The sequence below is a fragment of the Hippoglossus stenolepis genome, chromosome 13 (genome assembly GCF_022539355.2).
Source record: "Hippoglossus stenolepis isolate QCI-W04-F060 chromosome 13, HSTE1.2, whole genome shotgun sequence".
NCBI lineage: Eukaryota > Metazoa > Chordata > Actinopteri > Pleuronectiformes > Pleuronectidae > Hippoglossus > Hippoglossus stenolepis.
Window position 1 is genome coordinate 14,244,329 of NC_061495.1, and position 22,262 is coordinate 14,266,590.

General features: G+C 40.8%; 2 protein-coding genes across 3 annotated transcripts in view; one reads left to right on the top strand and one right to left on the bottom strand.

Annotated features, from left to right (window-relative positions):
- The first annotated feature begins 1,363 nt into the window (after positions 1-1,363).
- dct (dopachrome tautomerase) lies at positions 1,364-6,157 on the top strand. Its single transcript, XM_035175286.2, has 8 exons — positions 1,364-1,872; positions 1,970-2,269; positions 2,687-2,787; positions 3,485-3,651; positions 3,785-3,964; positions 4,055-4,190; positions 4,585-4,783; positions 5,644-6,157. The coding sequence occupies exons 1-8, from the start codon at positions 1,497-1,499 to the stop codon at positions 5,817-5,819; spliced, it is 1,635 nt and encodes a 544-aa protein (XP_035031177.1). The 5' UTR covers positions 1,364-1,496; the 3' UTR covers positions 5,820-6,157.
- The window catches only part of gpc6b (glypican 6b), an 82,647-nt gene continuing 66,528 nt past the window's right edge, over positions 6,144-22,262 (bottom strand). For both annotated transcript variants that reach the window (XM_035175283.2, XM_035175285.2), the window contains 3 exons: positions 10,898-11,034; positions 9,686-9,861; positions 6,144-8,656 (listed from right to left, as the gene is read on the bottom strand). In XM_035175283.2, the coding sequence (XP_035031174.1) occupies positions 8,451-8,656; positions 9,686-9,861; positions 10,898-11,034 (519 nt within the window). In that variant the 3' untranslated portion in view covers positions 6,144-8,450. The remainder of the gene's footprint in view (positions 8,657-9,685; positions 9,862-10,897; positions 11,035-22,262) is intronic.

The following is a 22,262-nucleotide window of genomic DNA, read 5'->3' on the forward strand; positions in this document are numbered from 1 at the left end:
TATTTCATAGGCGTCAGTTTCTGGTACCAACCTTAACTATGAACAAAACAAAATAAAACAGGAGGAATAGTAGAATTTGAGTTATGCACATCTCATATGTAAAATCTTGTCCAATAGGCCGGATGAAGTCAATCCACCCACAAAATCTATGCATTTGAACCCTATTACTTTCCATGTCCCACTTCTCCTTTATACACAATGCCTCCTCTGGGTTTATTCCAATTTAAAAACATTTTTATCAACAGAACTTCATGTATTATTGATAGGAAATGCACACAGATAGTCACACAACAGAGGCCATCTACGAAATCCGTGTGTGTCCTTCATGTCTAAATCCCTGAAAACCTCTATTACTGTCTGTGATGAAAGAGTCATTCTGCCACAATATGATCAGTTATGTAACATCACTATCAGTTAATCAGTTCTTCTGCCTTCGGGGAGTTACTAGAATTCGGACTCTTCAAACTCACTGCTTTTAAAGGGAAGTTTCATATTTTTATTTTCTTTTTAGTTTGGATCAAGGAGTTTGGATCAAGGAGTTTGGATCAAGAGTAGTGACAGAATTGAACAAAGTACCACTGTGTAGTTAAATACAGAGATACTTGTAATTCTAGTGGTATTTCAGTTTACTACTACTTTACTCCACTTAAATGATAGATAGAGATAAACATTGTACTTTGCTGTATGTATTTGACAATTTGAATTACTATAGTTATATTTCAAAATGAGATTAACATTACAAAATATCATCACAGTATTAATTATGATGTAGTATTATAGGTTAAGAAGTTAATATTACTAGGGTATAGGGAACAGCTACACACCACACGGCATTAAATTAATTAAAATTGATGCAAATACTTTACTACTACTACTTTTAAGTACATGGAAACTCTTAAGTACATGAAACCACTGTTTCATATATCAGACAAAGCAACATCTTTTAATTAGTTTCTTAAAACTAATGTTTGAACACTTTGTATATGAGGTTATTTAATGTACATTTAGTTTTTTACACTGAAATATATCACGGTGTGTGAGAGATAAGTTGTTGATGTTTTAAACTAGGACGTCAAGTCCCACAAGTCCTACTTTGTCCTTTCCTCACCTGACACGCTCTGCAGCAGAGGGTGTCAGCTGAGGAGCGGATGAAACGTTTGGGTCAATGGAAGCTTGCGGAGCTTCTAATTTACGACGTGACACAATTTAGTCTTTTGCTACAAAGTAGCCATGCAACAAGCCAGTGGTCCCTCCAGGGCGCGCAGGCAGGCAGCCAGCTCTTTAGTCCAGCTCACAGCTCGGCTGTCAGGTGATCATCACAAGACTAATGACTTAATCCCCCCCAGCCCTACAAAAGCAAGAGCAAAAATTACAGGCTTTCTTAATGTGCATGTAACCAACTGGAACACAACATGATCTGGGTCTAAGTGCTGTTTTTCCACCGATGTACCACTGAGTCTAATTCGAAGACACACTCCATAGCCGAGTGCGATTCTATGCTCATCTGGGGAAACGAATTCTCTGCAAAGTTGATCTACAAACCGATCCGTCACCGTCGACTGGAGGAAACAAGCAGGTGCAATATGAAGAACGTCCTGGGTCTTGGTTTTCTTTGTTTACTCCTCTGGCCTGAGCCGGCAGAGGCCCAGTTTCCACGAGTATGCTGCACGGTGGAGGGGATCCAGTCCAAGCAGTGTTGCCCTGCTCTGGGCTCTGATCCTGCCAACGTGTGCGGCTCTCTGTCGGGGAGAGGGGGCTGCTCTGCGGTCCGAGTCGACAGCAAACCCTGGGGAGGACCGTACCGACTGAGAAATGTGGACGACAGAGAGAGGTGGCCCACCAAATTCTTCAACCAGACCTGCAGATGTACCGGTGGGTTGCTCTTCAGTTTCATCCAGATTCTAAAACAGTGAGTAAAAGTGGATTGAACTAGATCATCTAAAACATGAAACTCCCTTCTGTTTTGCAGGTAACTTTGCAGGTCATGACTGTGGCCAGTGTAAGTTTGGCTGGACTGGTCCAAACTGTGACCAGAGGAAAGCTCCAGTGGTGCGCAAGAACCTCCATGACCTGACCCCCGAGGAGGTGGAGGAGTTCCTCAACGCCCTGGAACTGGCCAAGACCACCATCCAGCCAGACTATGTTATTGCCACCCAACACTGGCTGGGACTCCTGGGACCAAACGGAACCGAGCCACAGATTGCCAACATCTCCATCTACGACTTCTTTGTGTGGCAACACTACTACTCAGTGCGAGACACTCTTCTTGGTAAATGATCGCGCTCACATTTCTTGATTAAAAAACGTTTCGATTTTTTAAATAACAACATGATAATATCAGGAATATTAGCAATATAAATTAGGTAAAGATGCGAGTAGAGAAACTGATATTTTTTCTTACAATTTAAAACCATTTCATTTAAATGTTTTATTGAACAGTTGAATCTTTACATATTGTCCCATTTCTTCTTCTAAATGAAATATGGATTCTATTACTTTGTATTTATGAACGTTGTTGTGTGGTTAACAAACAACTGAAAAAAGAGAAAATTTGTTGTTGTCTCATAATTTATTTAAGAAAGAACTGTTTCTCTAATATTATCTTTTTAACACGAGGCTAAATAAGTCATTCGTTTCCTCTGAATCCCACAAAGACGAGCTCATCGAACACTTCATCTTCCTGCAGGTCCTGGTCGCCCATTCAAAGCCATTGACTTCTCCCACAAAGGTCCAGCGTTTATCACCTGGCACAGGTATCACCTTCTGAGCTTGGAGAGAGAGCTGCAGGTACGACAAATCTTCAGAGAAAAACAGGCTATTACACGGTTTTATTTGTTTTATTTTACTCAAATAGGTTTGGGTTGACAAAGATTATTGAAACAGTTGGTTTGGAATGTAAAGTACATCTTTGATCTTTGTATAAAATGTATATTTAAGATTTATATAAAATCCCCCACTTTGGGTTTATCCCATTTTTATTGTGTTATTTCTTTGTATTATAATATTTGACTTTGCACTTCAGTTTAAATCCTAAATTGGGCTTTTGTTAAACACTGTATTTTGTATTGTTTAATCAGTGTCTGATGTATAAGAGGTATGATGCTGGTAGCTACATAAAAAGCATGTAAAAATACGTTAAAGCTCTAAAAAAATGACTTTACTGTGCAGCATATCTATTATTATTAATGTGTCACAGACACAAATACATCACAGAGACTGCCTCACTAAACTTATTAAGTGAATTACTGCCTTAAGCAACAGATGCCTGCCTAAAGAAATTCTATTTCCTTTTCAAGAAAAAAGAAATGAGGATGAAACGTTTTTTAAATGCTTACTATTTGATGATTATTTATCTATATCTAAAAATCTTTGAAAAAGAGGGAATGATAGATGACAGACCGCATACACAGGAAATAGAAAAAACAGGAGAGTTCGCACAAGGATCATCTGATAATGTAAATGATCATGTGTCTGTTCCTTGCAGAGGCTGACGGGCAATGAGAACTTTGCGATCCCTTACTGGAACTTTGCCACAGGGCAGAATGACTGTGACGTGTGCACCGACTCGCTGCTCGGCGGCCGACACCCAGACAACCCCTCTCTCATCAGCAACCAGTCCAGATTCTCTAAGTGGGGGGTGGTGTGCGACAGGTCAGCACAAAATACCACAGTCACAAAAGAAAGAACGCCAGAACTGTTGCTAAGATTATAGTGAAATAAATGTTAATAAGTATGTTTTTATATCGTCAAGCATTTTAATGTTTCAATTGTTTTCCCGTTGAAGTCTGGATGACTACAATCGCCTGGTGACTCTGTGTAACGGCACCAGCGAGGGCTTCATTCAGAGAGGCATCATGGAGCAAAGCAACATGTCTCTGCCCACGATGAATGACGTCAGAAGCTGCCTTGGAATCAGAGACTTCGACAGCCCTCCGTATTTCACCAACTCCTCCTTTAGTTTCAGGTATAATTCCGCTGTTGGGCATCAATGATCGTTTTAAAATTCATACCTGCTACTTCGCCCTGACGACACACTGCGCCTTGCAACCCACAGAAATGCACTTGAAGGGTACGAAAAACCCGACGGAGAACTGGACGACTCGGTCAACAACCTTCACAACCTCGTCCACTCCCTGCTCAATGGAACCAGCTCTCTGTCCCACTCCGCAGCCAACGACCCCATCTTTCTGGTCAGACTCTGCCTTAAAGGTTCAGTGTGTAGAATTTAGTGATATCTAGTGGTGAAGTTACATGTTGCAGCTGAATACCCCTCCCCTTCCGTCCAGTCTGGGCTACTGTAAAAAACATGGCGGCCTCTGTAGAGAGGACCCGCTCCTGATGTAAATATAGAGTATTTAAATATGAAGGGCTCATTCTAGGGTAAAGAAAACTAAATTCATACAATTTAAATGATCACAAACAAGTGAAAATATCACTAGGAATATTTTATATTCAATTTTTGCCAATAAATCCCTTTCACCTAAATCTTACACACTGGACATTTAATGGTTTTACGGTGACATGACACAGTGGAGTTGTTGTTACTGTTAAAAATAACCCTGTGGTGTTTATTTGACCTCGCAGGTGCTCCACACTTTCACCGATGCCATTTTCGACGAGTGGATGCGGAGGATTGCTCCGACTAACTCCACCTACCCGGACGAGATGGCGCCCATCGGTCACAACCGAGACTACAACATGGTTCCCTTCTTCCCTCCAATCACCAACGAGGAGATCTACGTCACATCTGAACAGCTGGGATATTCCTACGCCATCGCCCTCGGTGAGCAAGAGTTAAAAGGACGGGTTTGAAGGAACAGCTTGACATTTTGGGGAATTCTGAACATTTTTATATTATTGTTGAGAGTTAGATGAGAAAATTGATACCACTCTCATGCTACAGCTTGTCAGTTATCTTAGCTAATCTGGCTCTGTCCACTATTTAACTTCCTTCTGACCTCAGATTAAAGCATCTCTCTTTCTATTCAAGTTTTTGGGCCATTATGAAGAGAAACAACATTTTTGACACAATGTTACTAGAATTAAGTCATAATTTAATGAGGATGAAGTCATAACATTACAAGAATTAAGTCGTAATTTAAGCAGAAAAGAGTCAAAATGCTTTGAGATAATTAAAAACTCTGAAACTCCTCTATCACGAGCGGCAGCCTAAAATTACTACGTGACTTCATTCTCATAATATTAAGACTTTATTCTTCTTATATTACGACTACATTTTTGTAATATTATGACCTAACTCTCAAACCCCCTAATATTCAGACGTACTGCTGCCAGCCTGTAGTTGTCCAACAGTGTAGAGCACTGATAAATACTGTAATCATCCTGGTTTTGCTTAAGAGCAAACACATGCTTATGTCACTACCCCTCTGTTGTTGTGCAGTTCAGTCTTTAAATGGACTAATTGGATATTTTTGTTGCAAACCACAGAATTCTGCTTCAATTTAGTTTTTAAATCACAGACACTGGTTCACAGACATTAAATCAATCACATCTCTCTCTGTTATGTGGCGCTACACTTTTAAACATCCAGCTTTAATAACGCAAATGATATTTACATGTTTTATTTCCTGCAGTAAAAAAACGAGGTTTCCATGTTAATCTCCACGTGCTTCATGTTCACAGACGCAGACAGCGGAGCGACTGCGTTCGTGCTGGGCTCCACTCTTGGGGGAGTCTTCATCGGTCTCCTGGCGCTTCTCCTTATCTTCGTGCTCTACCTGCGTCAGCGGAGAAACAGAGGCTTTGAACCTTTAATAAAAGCAGACTTCACGAATAGGAAGTACACAGACGAAGCCTAGATTTCACCTGCTGCCGGAGAGATGGAGCAGCCACTCTGCAATGTTCTGCACAACCCCAGCACTGAAGCAAGACATAAATATTAATCATTTTTAAATGAGTGCTTCTTGTACTTTGTAGATATTAAGGCTAATTTCAAACAATAATAATGTGAATTGTACGATCCACTGAAAAATTATTATTGACTTGCTGCACATTTCAAATGAAACCAATCAAAAATAAACATGTACCTGAACTGGTAATTGAGTACAATCTTTTCAGCCGACGTAGCAAAATGTAAAGAATTTGTATATGTGCTTTTTTTAAACCCTCGCCACAAATAAAAATCTATTGGAATGTTTTTAATAAATATTTATTCTCAAGAACAGTAACAAAACACAAATGCATTCATCTTAATTGCACTGAAAAACAGTAAGGCATATTTGTTCATCTAGCTCCTCGTCCCCTCAGTTTGAAATTATGTTCAAACTCCAAACAAACTTTAACGTCGTCATGACTTGAATTCATCCTGCAACGCATCATTGGTAAAAAAAATGCTGACTCGTAGCGTTTTCCTGCTAATTCTATTTTTCAGATCATTTGTCTGACCAGACAACCATTTTCAACGTTTTTATTGCAAAAATATTACCATTAAAAGTTCAATGATACAAAACATAAAAAGGGCCTCCTGTACGTTCAAAGTTCATACCAAAGAGTCCTTTCAAATGACATATTTCACACATTTTCTCCGTATTTTTTGTTTCCTGCAATGTGGATGCAAATGCTGACGTAAATGCAACAAAAATAAAAGCTTGACAAATATTCATGGCTATACTGCGGAGGCTATAACAAGGGCTATGTAGGCAGGATATGTAAGCTTAGCTGGCCCGCCGGTGATGGAGCTGACGGGCTCTCAGAGAACAGTGGACGTACATACAGGCTGGTTTTGTCCGCCCCCCTCAGCAGTGCCAGGCCTCTCACATTCTCTGTAAGTACGCTCTACTGAGGAGCTTCAGCGGAGCATTCAGCCCTGTCCGGTCTCCACATATTCTCATTTCACAGGTGACTGTGGTCGGCTTCAAGCCTGTCTGTGCTGCAGACATAACCATTCAAGCTTTGCAGATAAATTTAGGGACCCTTTCTTTGCATTTCTAGTGCCCACTGTGTGCTGTTTGCTGCTTCCTCTCCTAATAATTCCCTCTTCTTTTGCATAACTGTGGAAAATAATCTATTTTTTTTAAAATAGTTTGATTTCACAACTTGACTTTTAAAACTGTATGACAAGGTTTTGTTGCCACGATGCACAGTTTAATGATAACTTTATCCAACCTGTTGCAACAGTAACAGAATAAGGTTTGGCAATAGTATTTATCAAATACTTGTAATTCTAGTATTTATCAAATATTTTAAAAATCAAAACGTTCAGGCCTAAATTACTGTGAATGATTACAGAGATTGTATTGAATTGATCAGATTTTCATGGCTTTCCTTTTACTTTGTGGGACTTCCTTTATAAGGCATTATGATATTATTTGAAGCACTATTTAAAGATCTTTTAAAAACAAACGATATGTGTAAGTGGCTGTGCATGCAGGTCACTCATTCTTTACAGTGGTTAGGTGGACGCACACTGTGTAAACAGCGACTTAAAGACGACATAAACCCCTACTAATAAAAAAAATACATTCAAATCATAAGAAGTACATTAGTAAGGGTCAGAATTGGTTTTGCCCACTTGTGTCATGCATCACTATCACACTGGTGGCACCTTCTCTGTGCGACAATAACTTACCCCTGAAGCCGAGCCTGACAAACCAGCATAACATGAGAATATTTTGCAGATGATAAATCTGTTACAAGGCTAATGAGTAGTTGTTTCCCTTTTAACATAACGTGAGATGTAGCACAAGGCGGCTGTTGAACAGTGTCATGGATCAGAGCAGGCACATGATCAACCCATGACTAACTGAACCTACACATCTTGCCAAATGTCACAAGGTTAATGCAAAACACAGGAGGAAGCAACATGAAAACACGACTCCTCTCAAAAAAAACATAATTGGCACGTGAGTTAATGACAGTGGAACAAAGAATCAGTTCAAAATTTAGGTGGAAAACCAAATGTTCCTGAATTTGACGTCATTTGGATAAACCCTTTGTTTTTGTTGTTTATTAAACATGTATGAAACCTATTGTGCCTCTTTTAGGTGCAGCAAACAACCACATTCACATTTCAACACACAAACAGGTTTTGCATTTAAAAGAATCAAAACAATCAAAAGTGCGTGTTACATTTTTCCACATTACCTACTAAAAACCTGCCATATGTGCAAGAAACACCTTTTTTTTTTTTACAATCTCTGTAACAGAGTTTGTTGAGTTGGGGGGGGGGGCAGCATCGGTGTTAGATGGTGAAGTGATGCCATGAAATCAAGTCCAAGGATGGCACTGCATGATCTTTGGGAAAGAGGGAAATCATGATGCGTGACTGCTCTGGTTTTCAGAGCAGACTCCTCTAGCCTCGAGGCTGGCAGCCTGAATACTGTCTGCTTGACCGTAGCTCCAATCTGCCTGAATACAAAAAAAAATGCAAAAAAAAAAAAAAAAGGAAAAAAAAAGACCCTGCTGTTCATGTTTGGCCCATTCCTCCTGCATTATCTCCATTGTCGGTGGAGTGCCAGGGCTGACAAGGCCAGCATGGTTGGCAGGGCTACAGAGGGTGCGTGAGGCGGGGCAGAGTCACCCACGGGCCCGCTCCGGTCGGCTTTCACCACTGGGGCTTCGGTGGCAGCGCCCTCCATGTCTGTGGGGCAGACGTCTGTGCAGCCGCTGCCACTGCCTGAGCCACTGCCCTCATCACCTGCAGCACCATGACAAAACACAGGCCAGACACGCCTCAATGAAACAGCAAAGTAACATTAGTCAATAATTCAACCAGATCTCAACAATACTAAACGGTCACTTCAAAGCTACAGCACTCATGTATCTCAGAGTAGGAGCAAAGCTACAATAATGTGTTTCATATTAATATTAAGAGTGGCTCAAATGATTATATCTTTTATGTCAATAAATCTATTGAGTTAGTTATTTAGTATCAATCTCTTTGGCACATTCTCACTTCTGTCATCAGCATTGTTCCCTCCACCCTTATGTTTTTGTCTGCGTTTTTATTGTCTACTACTCTACGAATTACTACGAATTTAAATGGTGTGATATGGATCAGGGAAGAACCCATTTAAAGGCTGAATCCAGATCAGGGGGCAGATCCAGGATTCACCATCTTTAACATTGTGAAATTGGGTGTTTTGTAACATTTTCCTGGATTTCTCAGAGAATAATTCATGGATCTCGAGTTGAAAAGAATCTGACATGTTTACGGGACAGATATTAATGACTGTGTGCAATTTGGTGTAGATCCAGACCTTTTAAATGTGGTTTCATAATGGGGCTGTATGTGGTGATATCAAATCAGTGTATTATAAAAAATACAACTCACAATACCAGCCCCCGTCTCCATGAGACACTAATTTCTGTGAATCCCAATTTGACATTTGAACCAAACCTTTTTTAATGTGGGTTAATGTGGTGGGTTCTTTTAAAGTGTATTTAAAGAGAATACAGCATATTAAAGCAAGAGTGGGGCTATTTCCATTGTGTGTTGTTTTGACTTGCAGATGGCCTTGTTTTTCTCGTGACTTTTGTGCTAATTACCGCTGTGTCAAGGTTAGGTGTTGTTTCAGAGGGACAGCTTATCAACATGAGTGACAAGCTGTTGCATTAACTTGACCAAGCAGGGCAGGGATGGCGAGACTAAAAATACATTTCCTGCCTAAAGAGAGAAAGAAAAAATGTGCACGTTGTCACATGTGTCTGCATGGCAATAACTTACTCGAGTCTTGAAAGTAGATATCATTGCCGTTGTAGGCGTTTTTCAGTTTGTTGGTCATCACCCTCAGAGCCATGATCTGCTGGCGGATGAAGGTGTCTGGGCGGGTGATGTCCACGGCCACCTCGGGGTTATTCACCTGGTTGGTCAGTCCGTCCTTTTGGACTTCAGGGAAATACCTGATAGTTTGAAAAGACAGTGAATTCAATAAATAGAGTGACGTCACTTTCTTTTTGACAAGGTGCTTGGGAAAGGGAAAAGAGAGAAGCTGTTTGTGAGTAAAAATGTATGACGCCACACAACCTCATCATACGAGTCCTCTGAATCGGACAGTCTCACGTCTACGAAGAACAATGACAGAGAGGATAACACACAAACATTTGCTTGACAAGTGCTCTTTGAGGAGAAGCAGTTCGGGCCTGATGAACATTTGACCTAATCATCTTGGGTAACGTTCCGACATAGTTGGGAGCTGTTTCTCCAGGGAAAACATGTCAGCTGCCTGCATTCTGGTTTGATATATAAGCAGCACGTCGTCACGTGAGGGCATTCCACAAACCGTCTGACACAACAACATTTGTTTTCCCTAAGCCCAAGCCACTCCGGATAATATAGACCTCTGAAATCTTTGAAGAGGTCCTGTTTCATTTCCACGAGGGATTTGTCTTTTTGATCGCAGCAAATTAAAGCAGCTGACAGATAGAACACCAATAAACAGCGGTAAAGTATTAGTAATAGGGGTTATTTTAAGAATTTGAATGCTGAACGGCTTGGAATCACACGGTTGACAAAACACATACAAGTAGCTCACATCACTTAATGGCTTTAGGCGTTTGCTTGGGCAAATATTTGCCTTGAAAATTTAATCAGATTAATTGAAGAAACACCACGCTGGTAGCACATTTTAAGGAAGAATGAAAAAACAGTTCAATAGAATGACACCAGCAAAAAAAATCAAAATAGCGTTAAAAGCAAAATAGGACTGAAATGATCAACGCTCTATTTTTTAAGAGAACAAATCACATTTCTTTAGTTCAGGAGTCACAGTTATGCAAAGCACTGGCTGGGCTGAGTTTAAGACAGAGAAAGTAAATAATCTGGTTTCCCTAATTCTAGGATTAGACTGATTAACAACGGGCGGGCTGAACAGACTTTGGGCTTCTTAACAACCTTTTGTTCAAGCCTGCGTCAGCCCCGGTGCCCCGGTGCCCTCACCTGCCCTTGGCGTGTCCATTCCAGCACTCCTCATCGCTGGCATTTCCGGCGGTCACTCTGTCCTCCACGCACATCGCCTCGGGAAGGTTGGACCAAAATTTCTTGGACAGCTTCAGCTTCTCTTTTATGTCGACCACCTAGGCAAAGACAGGGGTCATTACATGGGAAAAGGAAGAGAAAACTAACTGTATAAAGAAGTCTACAGGCACAGAGAGAAACTATTTTAAGATTTAAGATCATATTTGTAATATTGTCTAAAAGTGAAATATGAATTGGATGCACATTTAATTAGATGTTATTCCTATTGAGTGATGCAATAAATTACAAAACATATAACACACATTTTCGATCAATGCATTTTCTTTTAAAATTAGATAAAAACCTCCCACACGCACTTTACTTTATTTACGCTTGAAACCTCGATGCCCTTACAACTGTTCCTCATTACCATTTATCCTTGTAAAAGCATATGAAAGACAATTACAGGCAATGAAAGAAAGTATATGAAAGGTTTGAATTGACCAGATTTCATTTTCTTTACTCGTAAAATTAATTATGTGTAAATTCATTACAACATTTCCCCACTCTCACTTATTACCTAATATTATCAAAGAGGTTTTTAAATCATGGGAGCTAACCCTGAGAAATCTTAACCCCTGACTTTCACTGGATTTAATTCCCCCCCTCCGTGATGACTGTGAAGCTTTGCATTGAGAAAAGTACGGGACCAAAGTACAGCAGCAGCGATTTCTCAGCCTGAATGTCAGACCTAAACGATCCTTTGCATCCCGGCCATGTGACACAGGCAGATATCGCTTCCCGACTTGAGCCTGTTGAACTCCAATCTTTCATCAAACACACAGAATTTGACATATTTCACTGGAGCTGAGGGGGAAGCCTGATAGCGGCGGGGTTGACCCATTATCTTTTTCCGTCTGACTTGCTGTTGGCTTACGTGAAATTGTGGTGAACCTGAGCAGAACATGAAAGGTGCTGTACTGAGTGTGTGACGCTGCTGTAGGCCCCGACAGTGCTTTTGATGTGTTAATCCTGTCACACTGATGCCAAAGCACTTCAGCAGCTCTGATACTGCCCAGAGGGTCAGGGCTGCGCTCAATGCGAGAGATTGACTGGCAATGTTTGACTAAAGCTCACACATTAAGTTTAGTTTATCAAGTGAGGGATTCACAGTTTTTCGTGGGGTCTGCCAGCAAAAAAAAAAAAAACGGGGCCTGTGAGAATGAGTGAATTACACCTGGAATGACAAACTCACATTTTCATACTGTAACCTATATTAAACATGCTGCCGCCGCCGCGCAGTTTCATGTAGTTGAAAATATGTAAACAGTTTCATCACATTCTCAGATTATTTTCTCAATGTGCAGTATTGACCCCAAAAAGCCTCAACAAACAAGTATTGTCAGATGCATAAAACTCAATAAACACAATAAAAGTACATTGTGAATCTAATACCTCAAATGTCCGATGCTTACAAGAGTAAAAAAAAAGAAAAAGGATAAACCCTTTCACACTCGGCCTCTCACTTCGTTGCATTGCCCATGAATAAATAATAGGACTGCAACAAGCCAGCCCAGCATGCAACCTGCCACAACGCACACTAGATGGCACTACGTCTTTGAGAAATAGAGCCGCTGACAGCAACTGGAGAGAAAATGCACAAAGCAAATAAAAGAGAGAACCAACTTGTCAAATATAAAGCAATTATGTTTTGCTATTAATGCTTCTTTCACATCATGGCGTCTTCATGTGGTCTCACAGAGAGGGAGGACTTGCCATGGAAACAGACGAATGAAAGACGCAAGAATAAGAGCAATAAAGCAGAGAGGCACGTGAGCAGAGCAAAGATCTTCATCAACAACAATGTAGATATTCTCATTAGAAATCAAGAGGAAGATCAGAGGCACCCCCCCGTCACCTCACATCATGATGTCATTCTGTCGTCGGTCTGATTCCCAATGACATATGAGTTATTAGTTTGTGATGCACGGCCGCTGACAGAAGCATTTACTCACTGGATGTTGAAACCATGATCATTAATATCTGATTATTTTTTCATTCAAAGGAATTCAATAACTCCAACAAACAAAATATAAAACAATACAAAACAAGGTTTCAAAAAGACAGACATGCATTTGTTCTCACTGCACACTGTCACTGACGAGGACTGATGTTTTAAATTTGACAGATAAATTAAGACTTTGTTCACTTTCTTAGCCTTTCTCCCTCTCACGCACGCACACACACACACACACACACACACACACACACACACACACACACACACACACACACACACACACACACACACACACACACAGTTTTCACACTGGATATAATTAGATCATTACCCTCAATGCAACTTTTCACACTTCTTAATGTGCCTTTTATAAAAAAATGATTTCCCTTTTTCTTTCTTTCCATCTAATTGCACTGAAATTACTCTGTAATTGATGATATGTATTATATTGTAATTGTATTATAAATGTTCTGTCACATCAGGGTTTATTGTTGTGTAGGCTATCATGTGTGATGATGGGGGCTCATCCTACTGGGGTCTGTGGCGTTGTTCTCTGCCCTGTTTTATGCATCACATCATCCATATTCTATGTTTCTTGAAGGCATAATGTAGATATGGTGCCTTACACTTTAATGAAAACGTGTGCTTACATATGCCCAAGAAAGAACCAGAATATCCTGCTTCACATTCGAGGCAATGAAGGTTCACAGTCTCCCAGGTAGTAGGATATATAGATAAGTGGTTTTATCTATTCATAAAAAAAAGACAAAGTACCGTTAGATATTCACATTAAGGAAATAAACACATTGCAAATGTTCGTGAATGTAAAGTTGTGGAGAGCAGCAGGACCCAAACGCAGGAGCCATCATTTCAAAAAGAAACAGGAAACGGAGAACACTGAATAAAAAAACAACCAAACACAAAGAAAAACTAAGGTAAATGTCCATGAACAAGAAGTCCATGAGCAGATAACTGGGACCGGAGTTGATTCAGATTTCATATATTTGTCTCAAACTTTGCCCGAAATACACTGAACACATGTTGATCTTAACAAATGGCTTCAAAGTATATAGTCAAATTTTTCTCAACAGTTTCCTGAATCAGCTGGACACAAACAGAAGTAAACTGTGTAATTGTCGGGTACTATTTTTCACGAGGGAATTATTCCACATTTAACGCTCTAATGGGTATTTGAAGCAGCAGGGTGGTGTATGTGGGCTTCATTCAAAAAAATCTATTATGAGTTGGCCAGGTTTATAGTAGTGAAGGAGAACATGGCAACAGTGAGGTTCAATACTGATCGGCGGCATATAAGAACTAAAACTGAACTCAGTAGCAAGCACCTTGTACGTCAACACTAATATATATGTATCTACTTAATTTAGACACAATACTTTTAGCTCCATTTTGTGTCAGCACCAACTCTTGAGAAAAGTATCTGTCTGTATTTCCCACTATGTTTTCCACCTAGCTGCTAACTATGTCTGGTGCTGGGCAGGAAATGTACAGTGGGTTTGTGGAGCTGCATTTGAAAACTAGAAGGGCACCAGCATACATCTGCCAAGGCACAACAGTCCCCATATCAAAGCACATTTGAATTCACCATAGATCCATATTTCATTTGGATCTTTGTTTTTGAATTGCACACAAGTCGAAGATATCGGTCCCCTAAACAAGTCTGATTTCTTTTCATTCAAGATCCATGAATTATTCTCTGCGAAATCAAGGAAAATGTTGAAAAATGCCCTGTCAAAGTAAAAAAAAAAAAGGTGCTGCATCAAAATGTATGGCTTCTCTCCTGATCCCACCACACCCGTCTACCAAGTCTTGTGCTGATCCGCTCGGTGGTTTTTTGCGTAATCCGGCAAACAAACAAACGCAGAGGAAAACGTATCCCCCTTGCATGGCGGAGGTAATGAGCTGTGTCAGGCTTTAGCTGCATGATCAACAGTTGTTAGTATAGAATCAATACATTGCTGGATTTTACATGGGATTGCATGACAATATCGATCAGGACGTTTCACCAGACAGGCTTTAAAGGTGCTCGGGTTTAGGCAGATAGATTATTAATCGAAGCCTTGGGGAGAGAAACCTGCAGCATGAGGTGAAGTTGGGCCTTCTCTCTCTTTTCCCCTTGAGCCATGTTCTCTTCTCTTTTGCCCTTCGTCTCCCTGCTTCTCCTCACGAGCCGTATTTTACTTCATTGTGTTTCTTTCTCTCCCTGCCTCCTCTCCTCTCCTCCCTCTTTGGCCTTTCCCTCCCTTACCTCAGTCCTAAGTGAAAGTGAAGGTTTCATGGCCACAGCCGACCCCCGCGATCTCAGACTGGACTCGGATGAGCTCTGTGAATAAAGCCTCTGGTCTCTCTCGGTGCTCTGTGATATATATACGCTTAGTCATCTCCGGACTCCTCCACCCTTTCGCCACGTCTTCACTTTAAACATCCTGAGAATCATGATCTAAATGAATTGTAGGGGACAGTTGCTCCTAATTCCTCCACACATCTCTCGTCGGGAACGGGGGAAGCAGGCGGTAAAACACAATACAGAAGATTAATTCAGCACGGTGAAGTAGCCTCTGATGTATTACAGCTCACATGGCTTAGTTATAATCTTGTCTTTGTTCTCGTTTTCACCGCAAATGAAATCCACCTATAAAAATACAGTGTTTACCCACTGTTAAAAGGCTTATTTGAATGAACAAACATGTATGTTTACATGGAATAATTATGCCTCCAAAAAAACTAACCAGACTACGACGGTGCTCGCAGGCTTAAAACCTGCGTGTTTGCAGACACTCAAAGTATTTCTTACAATGTTTACCCTCCGTCATGTCTCTGTGTGCGTGCGTAGCAGAGGGCAAACACAGGCGGCTCCAGGTCATGACATTTTTTTCTTTTCTTCTTCATGCATGTTAACAGGGGTGGCAGCTGCGTTCGTGCCACCTTTCCGCTCGGGATATTTTGCGAGCAAGCTGTACTTTGACCAGTGGTTCGCAGATGCCCACGCCTATTCCTCAGATCAAAAGCTGACGTGTCGCTGGCTTTGAAGCTGCAGTCGCTCTCCTGGCAACAGCGTGATGTGAGGGGCCTGAGCTCTTATCCGCCTGTGGGATGATGCCCCCGCGTTCTATCTGCCTTTCAGTAATAAAAAAAACCCCAAACTGAAATCGTGTGTGTGTGGCCAGACTTTCTATCTAAGTTTTACTGTGAGAAAAACACACAAATCATGCTTGCAGCGCTGCCAGAGCTGAGCTACAGCGCTCAGTCTCCCCCCCCCCCTGGCTCCTCTGTCAGCTGCTGAATCTCCCTTTCTCTCTCAAAAACCAGAAAAGAAAATATTGGGGATTCTGTCTCTGATAGTTAAAACACCTCGATCCTGTAAAACAACAATTATCATATTTCAAGCTCCTATCTGGGGCCTGTAATCGCTGCTCTTATCCCTCTGGTGGAAGTCTCTGCTAAATTAGTGCATGTTGGGGCTAATCATAGACTCGGCAGCAGGTCTTACCACCAAACCACAAGGAGCAGACAACTCCTCGATCAACTTATTTTCCCTGGCAACTGCTGCCCCAGTCTGCGTTAAAATAGTTTTTCATTTGATACGAATGCAGTATTCTTCCTGCATCTCAATTACAGAGGTCAGGGAGTCAGCCCTGCTCATACCGAGGCCTTGGCCGTGCCGTGAGTCTCTCCCCTGACCAGTGACCACTTTGGGGACAGACCAAATACTTTCTCACAAGCAGGAAGGCCGCAGTAAGAATAACTCTGCCTCTTCATCACATTCTCGTTCCGAGTTATATTGTTGAGCGAGCCAGTCCTAAAAAACTAATGCGCTCCCCCGTCCAAGTGTGGGAGCGGTAACGTAGCCAAAAGCTTGACTGCCGCAGTGTCGAGTATCAGGGGGCAGAGGCCCCGCGGGTGTAGATCCCTCGGACACAGCTACTTAATCCGGTGTCTAACACGTCATAAAGCACTCCTCATTGGTTCAGGTCTGTCCATAAACAGCAGATTCTCTCAACCAAGACCTGCCGTCTGGCATATAAAAGAAATTAGAAATTATATTGGCCAGCCATAAGCAAACCCAGTGAATCACCTCAGTGCTAATGTTTTGAATGACACTTGTCTCCAATTTGTCACGTCTCCTCTGACCTTGTCTGAAAAGGTGACTGGCAGTTGTTGCTCAGAGCAGGTGACTAGCAGAGTGCATATAGATGTGGGCTGTTCTCATCCAATCAATATCCATCAACAAAGGGCGAGAGCAAATGTTTCCCCTCTGCGCCTTCACAATAGACGAGACTGGGAAGACAGTCAGCTGTTTGTGCTGCAGCTCTCACACACAGACGGGAAGGGGACACACCAAAGCAAATCATGGTCAGAAAACAGCACACAAACCACTTGCAAACTGCACATGGTTTGATGGGACAGTTGCAGTGCTGGTTTTTTGTCCTCCGCTGCCGGGCCACACGCCATGCGTTCATTATAAAGCCATTTTTGGCACCGCTTTGTGGGCCATTGAACTCTCGTACACTCTCGGCTGAAGCCACCCTCCTTGTTTCCCTTGATTACGACTGATTATGTCGCAGCATAAATCTGCCACTGCAGAATATTACAGCGTGATTTACTGTGGACATCTCGACAAAGACCTCAGCCGGAGCGGCGCATAAATCTTTCTAACATCTCCCGGTGACAGCGCAGTCAGTGACAACACTGTGAGATTGTTATTACGCTGCTTTCTGGGAATAGATACTTGACATCGAGTTAAGTTTTATTGCGGTTATTTTACTTTTTTGATTTAGATTTTGCAGCTTGGGGTTCAAAAGCAGAACAGAAACTGAGAAACAATAAAAAAAAAAAACGAATACATATTTATCACTTATTAATGCTACACATACTTTAAGATTCAACTGCTCCTGTAAAAAACACTGTACAGTGCGTTGATGTAATTGCACAGCGCATTATATTTGATTTGCTGCCACACTGTCGGAATATGTTGTCAAATTCATCTTTGATTCCGTACTTCAGTGAGAGAAAGTTGAATACTGAGTTGAATCGTTCACTTCTGTGACACCCTGGAGACGTAACTTTACTGTCAACTTCTCAACAGTCTTCATAATCGTTAATTTACTGTGACGGTGAATCTCTATGTATCTTGAAAAAAGAAAAAAAAAGAAAGAAAAGAAAACACTGATTCCAAAAATAGCAGAAATGGCGTCGATAGAAGAGATTACAACCCAAAAGATATGGTGTTGTTAAGAATGAATAAATAGAAAAATCTAACTGAAAAACTCAAAAAATACATATCTTAACTATAAAAAAATTATTCTTCATACACCTCTAACAACTAAAGTTTCTATCTATATTTCACGCAGCATGATCACGTCTTTTAATAAATCCCTATATGTTGTGTAGCTGATGTTGAATTTACATAGACCATCGGTGTACAGCACTGTAGGTCATATCCAGTGGACCCTAGTGGGCCACAAACCATTTCCCTCAGTCCCATGGTAACTACAAGTTTAGGTGCTGTGGTTTATAATGGTGAGTAAAATTTATCACACAATGATCCCACTGTGAGGAAAAAGTGACAGAATATTGATGAAACAGTGGTGAGTGTGCGCTTGTGATTTGCCCGAGGCTACAACAGCAGAAGTTTGAAAAGGGGAGATGATTAAAGGGAAGCTATGCTCTGTGGAGAACAGAGCAATCATTGGCAGGCCCAGGCTCTCCCTGCTGCCCTCGTTCCCCCGAGAGGCAGGCAGCCTAGAGTGTAATGGGGCCAATGTGCCTCATTAATGCATTGACAGATATGAAAAGTAGCAGTGCCTTTATGGCACCGGCGTGAGTCGCTGAGGAAGAAGGGACGACGTGTGGAAGGGCCGAGGTGTTAGCGATGTGGCTGCTGTTCGCCTTCGAGAAATGAAATGAACTAGTTGAGGTTATTGTCACGATGATCGTGGATGAAAACCTGAAACATTTTACCTGAGCTATTACAAAATACATTTTTAAATACACCACGTTCAAATTCTCTCTCCTCCATCTTTATTTGCCTCAGTTTAACAAACCTTTATAGTTTATTAACGTGTATCAACTACAAAAACTGCGGTGGCCCAGAAGCACAAAACCTAACAATAAATGACATAAAATTATAATTAATCCCAAAATTCGAAACACAACTGCAAATAAGTTGTGGTTGTGATTTGTTGTAGGGTTTTCCGATTTGTCGTTGTGTTTTGCACTTCAGGGCCACCGTAAAAACACACAGAGCAGCTACAATACAACCACATCATTCGTTTTTTCTACAACTCCTGAAACCCTGTTAACACTTGTCATTTTATCTTGGCCACATACTGTAGAACATATACATACTTGTAGGGTAGATGAGCGTTAACCTTTTAACGAGATCTGACCACAATATGAGCCTGATTAATCCCAATCAGCAGGTTTTTACATCTTGGAGGCCTGTATGTGTGCTTCCAGTCAACCCACTGGTTTGTGAACAGCTGTTTTGAAGTCTTGAAGACCAGCCAGCACCATTTTGGTTTTTAATGAAGTAACCATATTTAGAGGAGCGGGGGTCAGACTGAGCTCGAGGACACTGCATGCCCACCTACACCTGTGACCTGCACCCATTGGACGGTACTAACTGTGACTTTAAATGGGACCATCGTTTATAGAGTGTACCATAAACTCTGAATGAAGAGGTTTACTGACGTTACAAATTAAGTAGAGTAATTTTCTCACAACTGTAATGGCTATTAGAAGCAGCTTCAATATTGTTGTGTAAATTCAACAAACTTAGCTTCAAATAAAACGTAATCCTTTAATAGTGCATTGCTGACTTTTCCAATTTTCTGCTGTAATATTGATCAATGTGTTAAAATAAATTCAGCAGCCTGTGTGGGTGAGCCTAAAAAAATCTCACGGAAATAATTTAAAAGGTTTTGAGAAACTGCTGTATCTAATATTGATTACCTAGAGTGTCTGTATCCATATTAATGTTAATTCAAAAGAGATTTTAAGAATAACAGAACACAAATTAAAGCTTACTGCGTTCTACTTGCATATATTCAATAAAAACATATGACCCAATAAAGAAGCATGGGTTTGAATGAAAGATGTTGAGTTGATGTTGAAGGTTGAAGTTGATGTTGAAAACTTTATGAAACAGGATGTAAAAATCCATCGTTTCTCATCATTCATCATCAAAACAAAGGACATCCAACAAACAGCAGGATCATAGTTGAGCGTACATAGTAAATCATATGTCGAGTATGAATAGCATTTGCAGCTTTAACATTATTTTCACTGGAGATGAAACATGTTATGACTTTATGAACTGACAACTGAGCAAAACCCACGGAGACCCAGGTCCTATATTTATCAAACAGTAGAACAATGAAAGAGGCTTGAATGCAGCTTTGAGATACTCACGGAAAAAAATATTATTTAAAAACGATTTATCATCAGGCACTAATTTTGTCTATATATTCCTTACATCTTTTTCTTTGTAATTATCAATGTGTTACTGTACTCACCATACGCTTTCTCTGATGCTGCAGCACAGATTTACGCGTCTATATTCCACAGTTGTGTATAATTTCATTGCTTTTGATTTAACTTCATCCACAGTTGGCGGCATCAAAGAATAAAATATACTGATTACATGTAATGATTTTTTAAATAATGGACAGTTTGTGGTAAATCCTTGCGCCTGACCGTCAAAAGAGCGACTTTTAGAGATGACTCTTTGCTTTAAGCGAAACTTGAGTAGATTTATAGCTTCGTCTTGTTTTTGCTTTAGAACAGTTTTTTCCTAACCCGACCCCTGAGAGCATTCTTAAATGTACTTATTAGACCCATTGGACAAATATGACCCAGAACTCACTTTGTGAAGTGGACTCCACTTTACTTTGAACCATGTTGGAGTGCAGACTCTGGCAATGTTGAAAGATGCCGAATGTGCGAATGGTTTTGAAAGTGTTTTACACACACACACATGCATTAAATATTTGTCTCAGAGAATCAATGACTCTGATACATTTTTAATACTAGTGAATTGCATTACATTTACTTCTCTTCCTTTGACCCTGTTAAGGCTCAAGTTCAGCTCAACGTTAGATACGTGTACAGAAATGTAAAGGACGCACAGAATTACATGATGTCAGGGAAGGCTACATCATTTGAAAGGGATAAATCTCTTTTTGTGTGTAAAGACAGCATAAATTAGCCTTCAGCAGTAGTGTTCCTGCTCTGGCCATCTTCTTGATAACATTATTATAGTGTTGACTTGAGAATGACAACAGTGAACAGCGGATAAAGTATTCGGAGTATTCTGTGTTTTGCACCTTTTAGCTTGACGTCTTCATTTCACTATAGGATCAAGGTGATGGAGGTGATGGAGCTTTGCTGCACTTTATAGCTGTAATACAAAATATATTATTTATATCGAGTTATCTTAGCCAACATACTAGATTGAGATGTGTCTCTCTGAGCTACGTCTCTCTTCACGTTCGTCAGATGCATTATTGAATTATGCCTCCTGACACACCCCCTGATGGATGTGTGATGAAGAGGGGGCTCTCTCAACCATTATTTTACATGCACAGTTTGTTTCTGTCTCTGAATAGATGAGACTTTTCACTCTTATAACCAGAGACTCTGACAGCTGAAAACTCTCTGTTACCCTAAAACCATTCCTATTGAACAACAATGAAGGTTTACACCCAACAGATTTTTGTTGAAATATAAAAAAAATCCCCGATACCCTTCATAAACTGCCTGTCTGACATAAATGTAACCTGTCAATTCTGTGCCAGACGCCGTACAGACATTATTGCCCCGGTGCCGTTCACATCGTGTTCAGTATTCATGCTCTATCACTGTGTGTCCCAACTCAGGTGAGGTAAAATACAGGTTTCATCTCCCCCGCTCTCCAGCATCACATTGCTTTACAGCGCACGTTGGACTTGTCCCTGTCCTGTGATGCAGCGAGGCTTTGTAAGATGTGGACAGCGAGTGACTGAGAGCCGCTTTGCCTTGGTGGTTGTAGCCTGTGTGTGTCAGTGTGTGATCACAAATTACAAATGCACATTAAGAAACTCTATCAATTCTTCAACACCAGATAGTGAAACACAATAAAGTGCTTTTTTTAAGAACCAGTTACACCAGAGATAGTCACTGGTGCTTAATAATTATGTCCCATCCCAATTAGGAAAAAGCCCAAATACCTCTGTCTTTTTCACTACATAGTTTACACCAAGAGAGTAATTTTGTAGACGATTTAAAAAATATATAATGTTATATTTTCTTGGGGGCTAAGGGGGCATC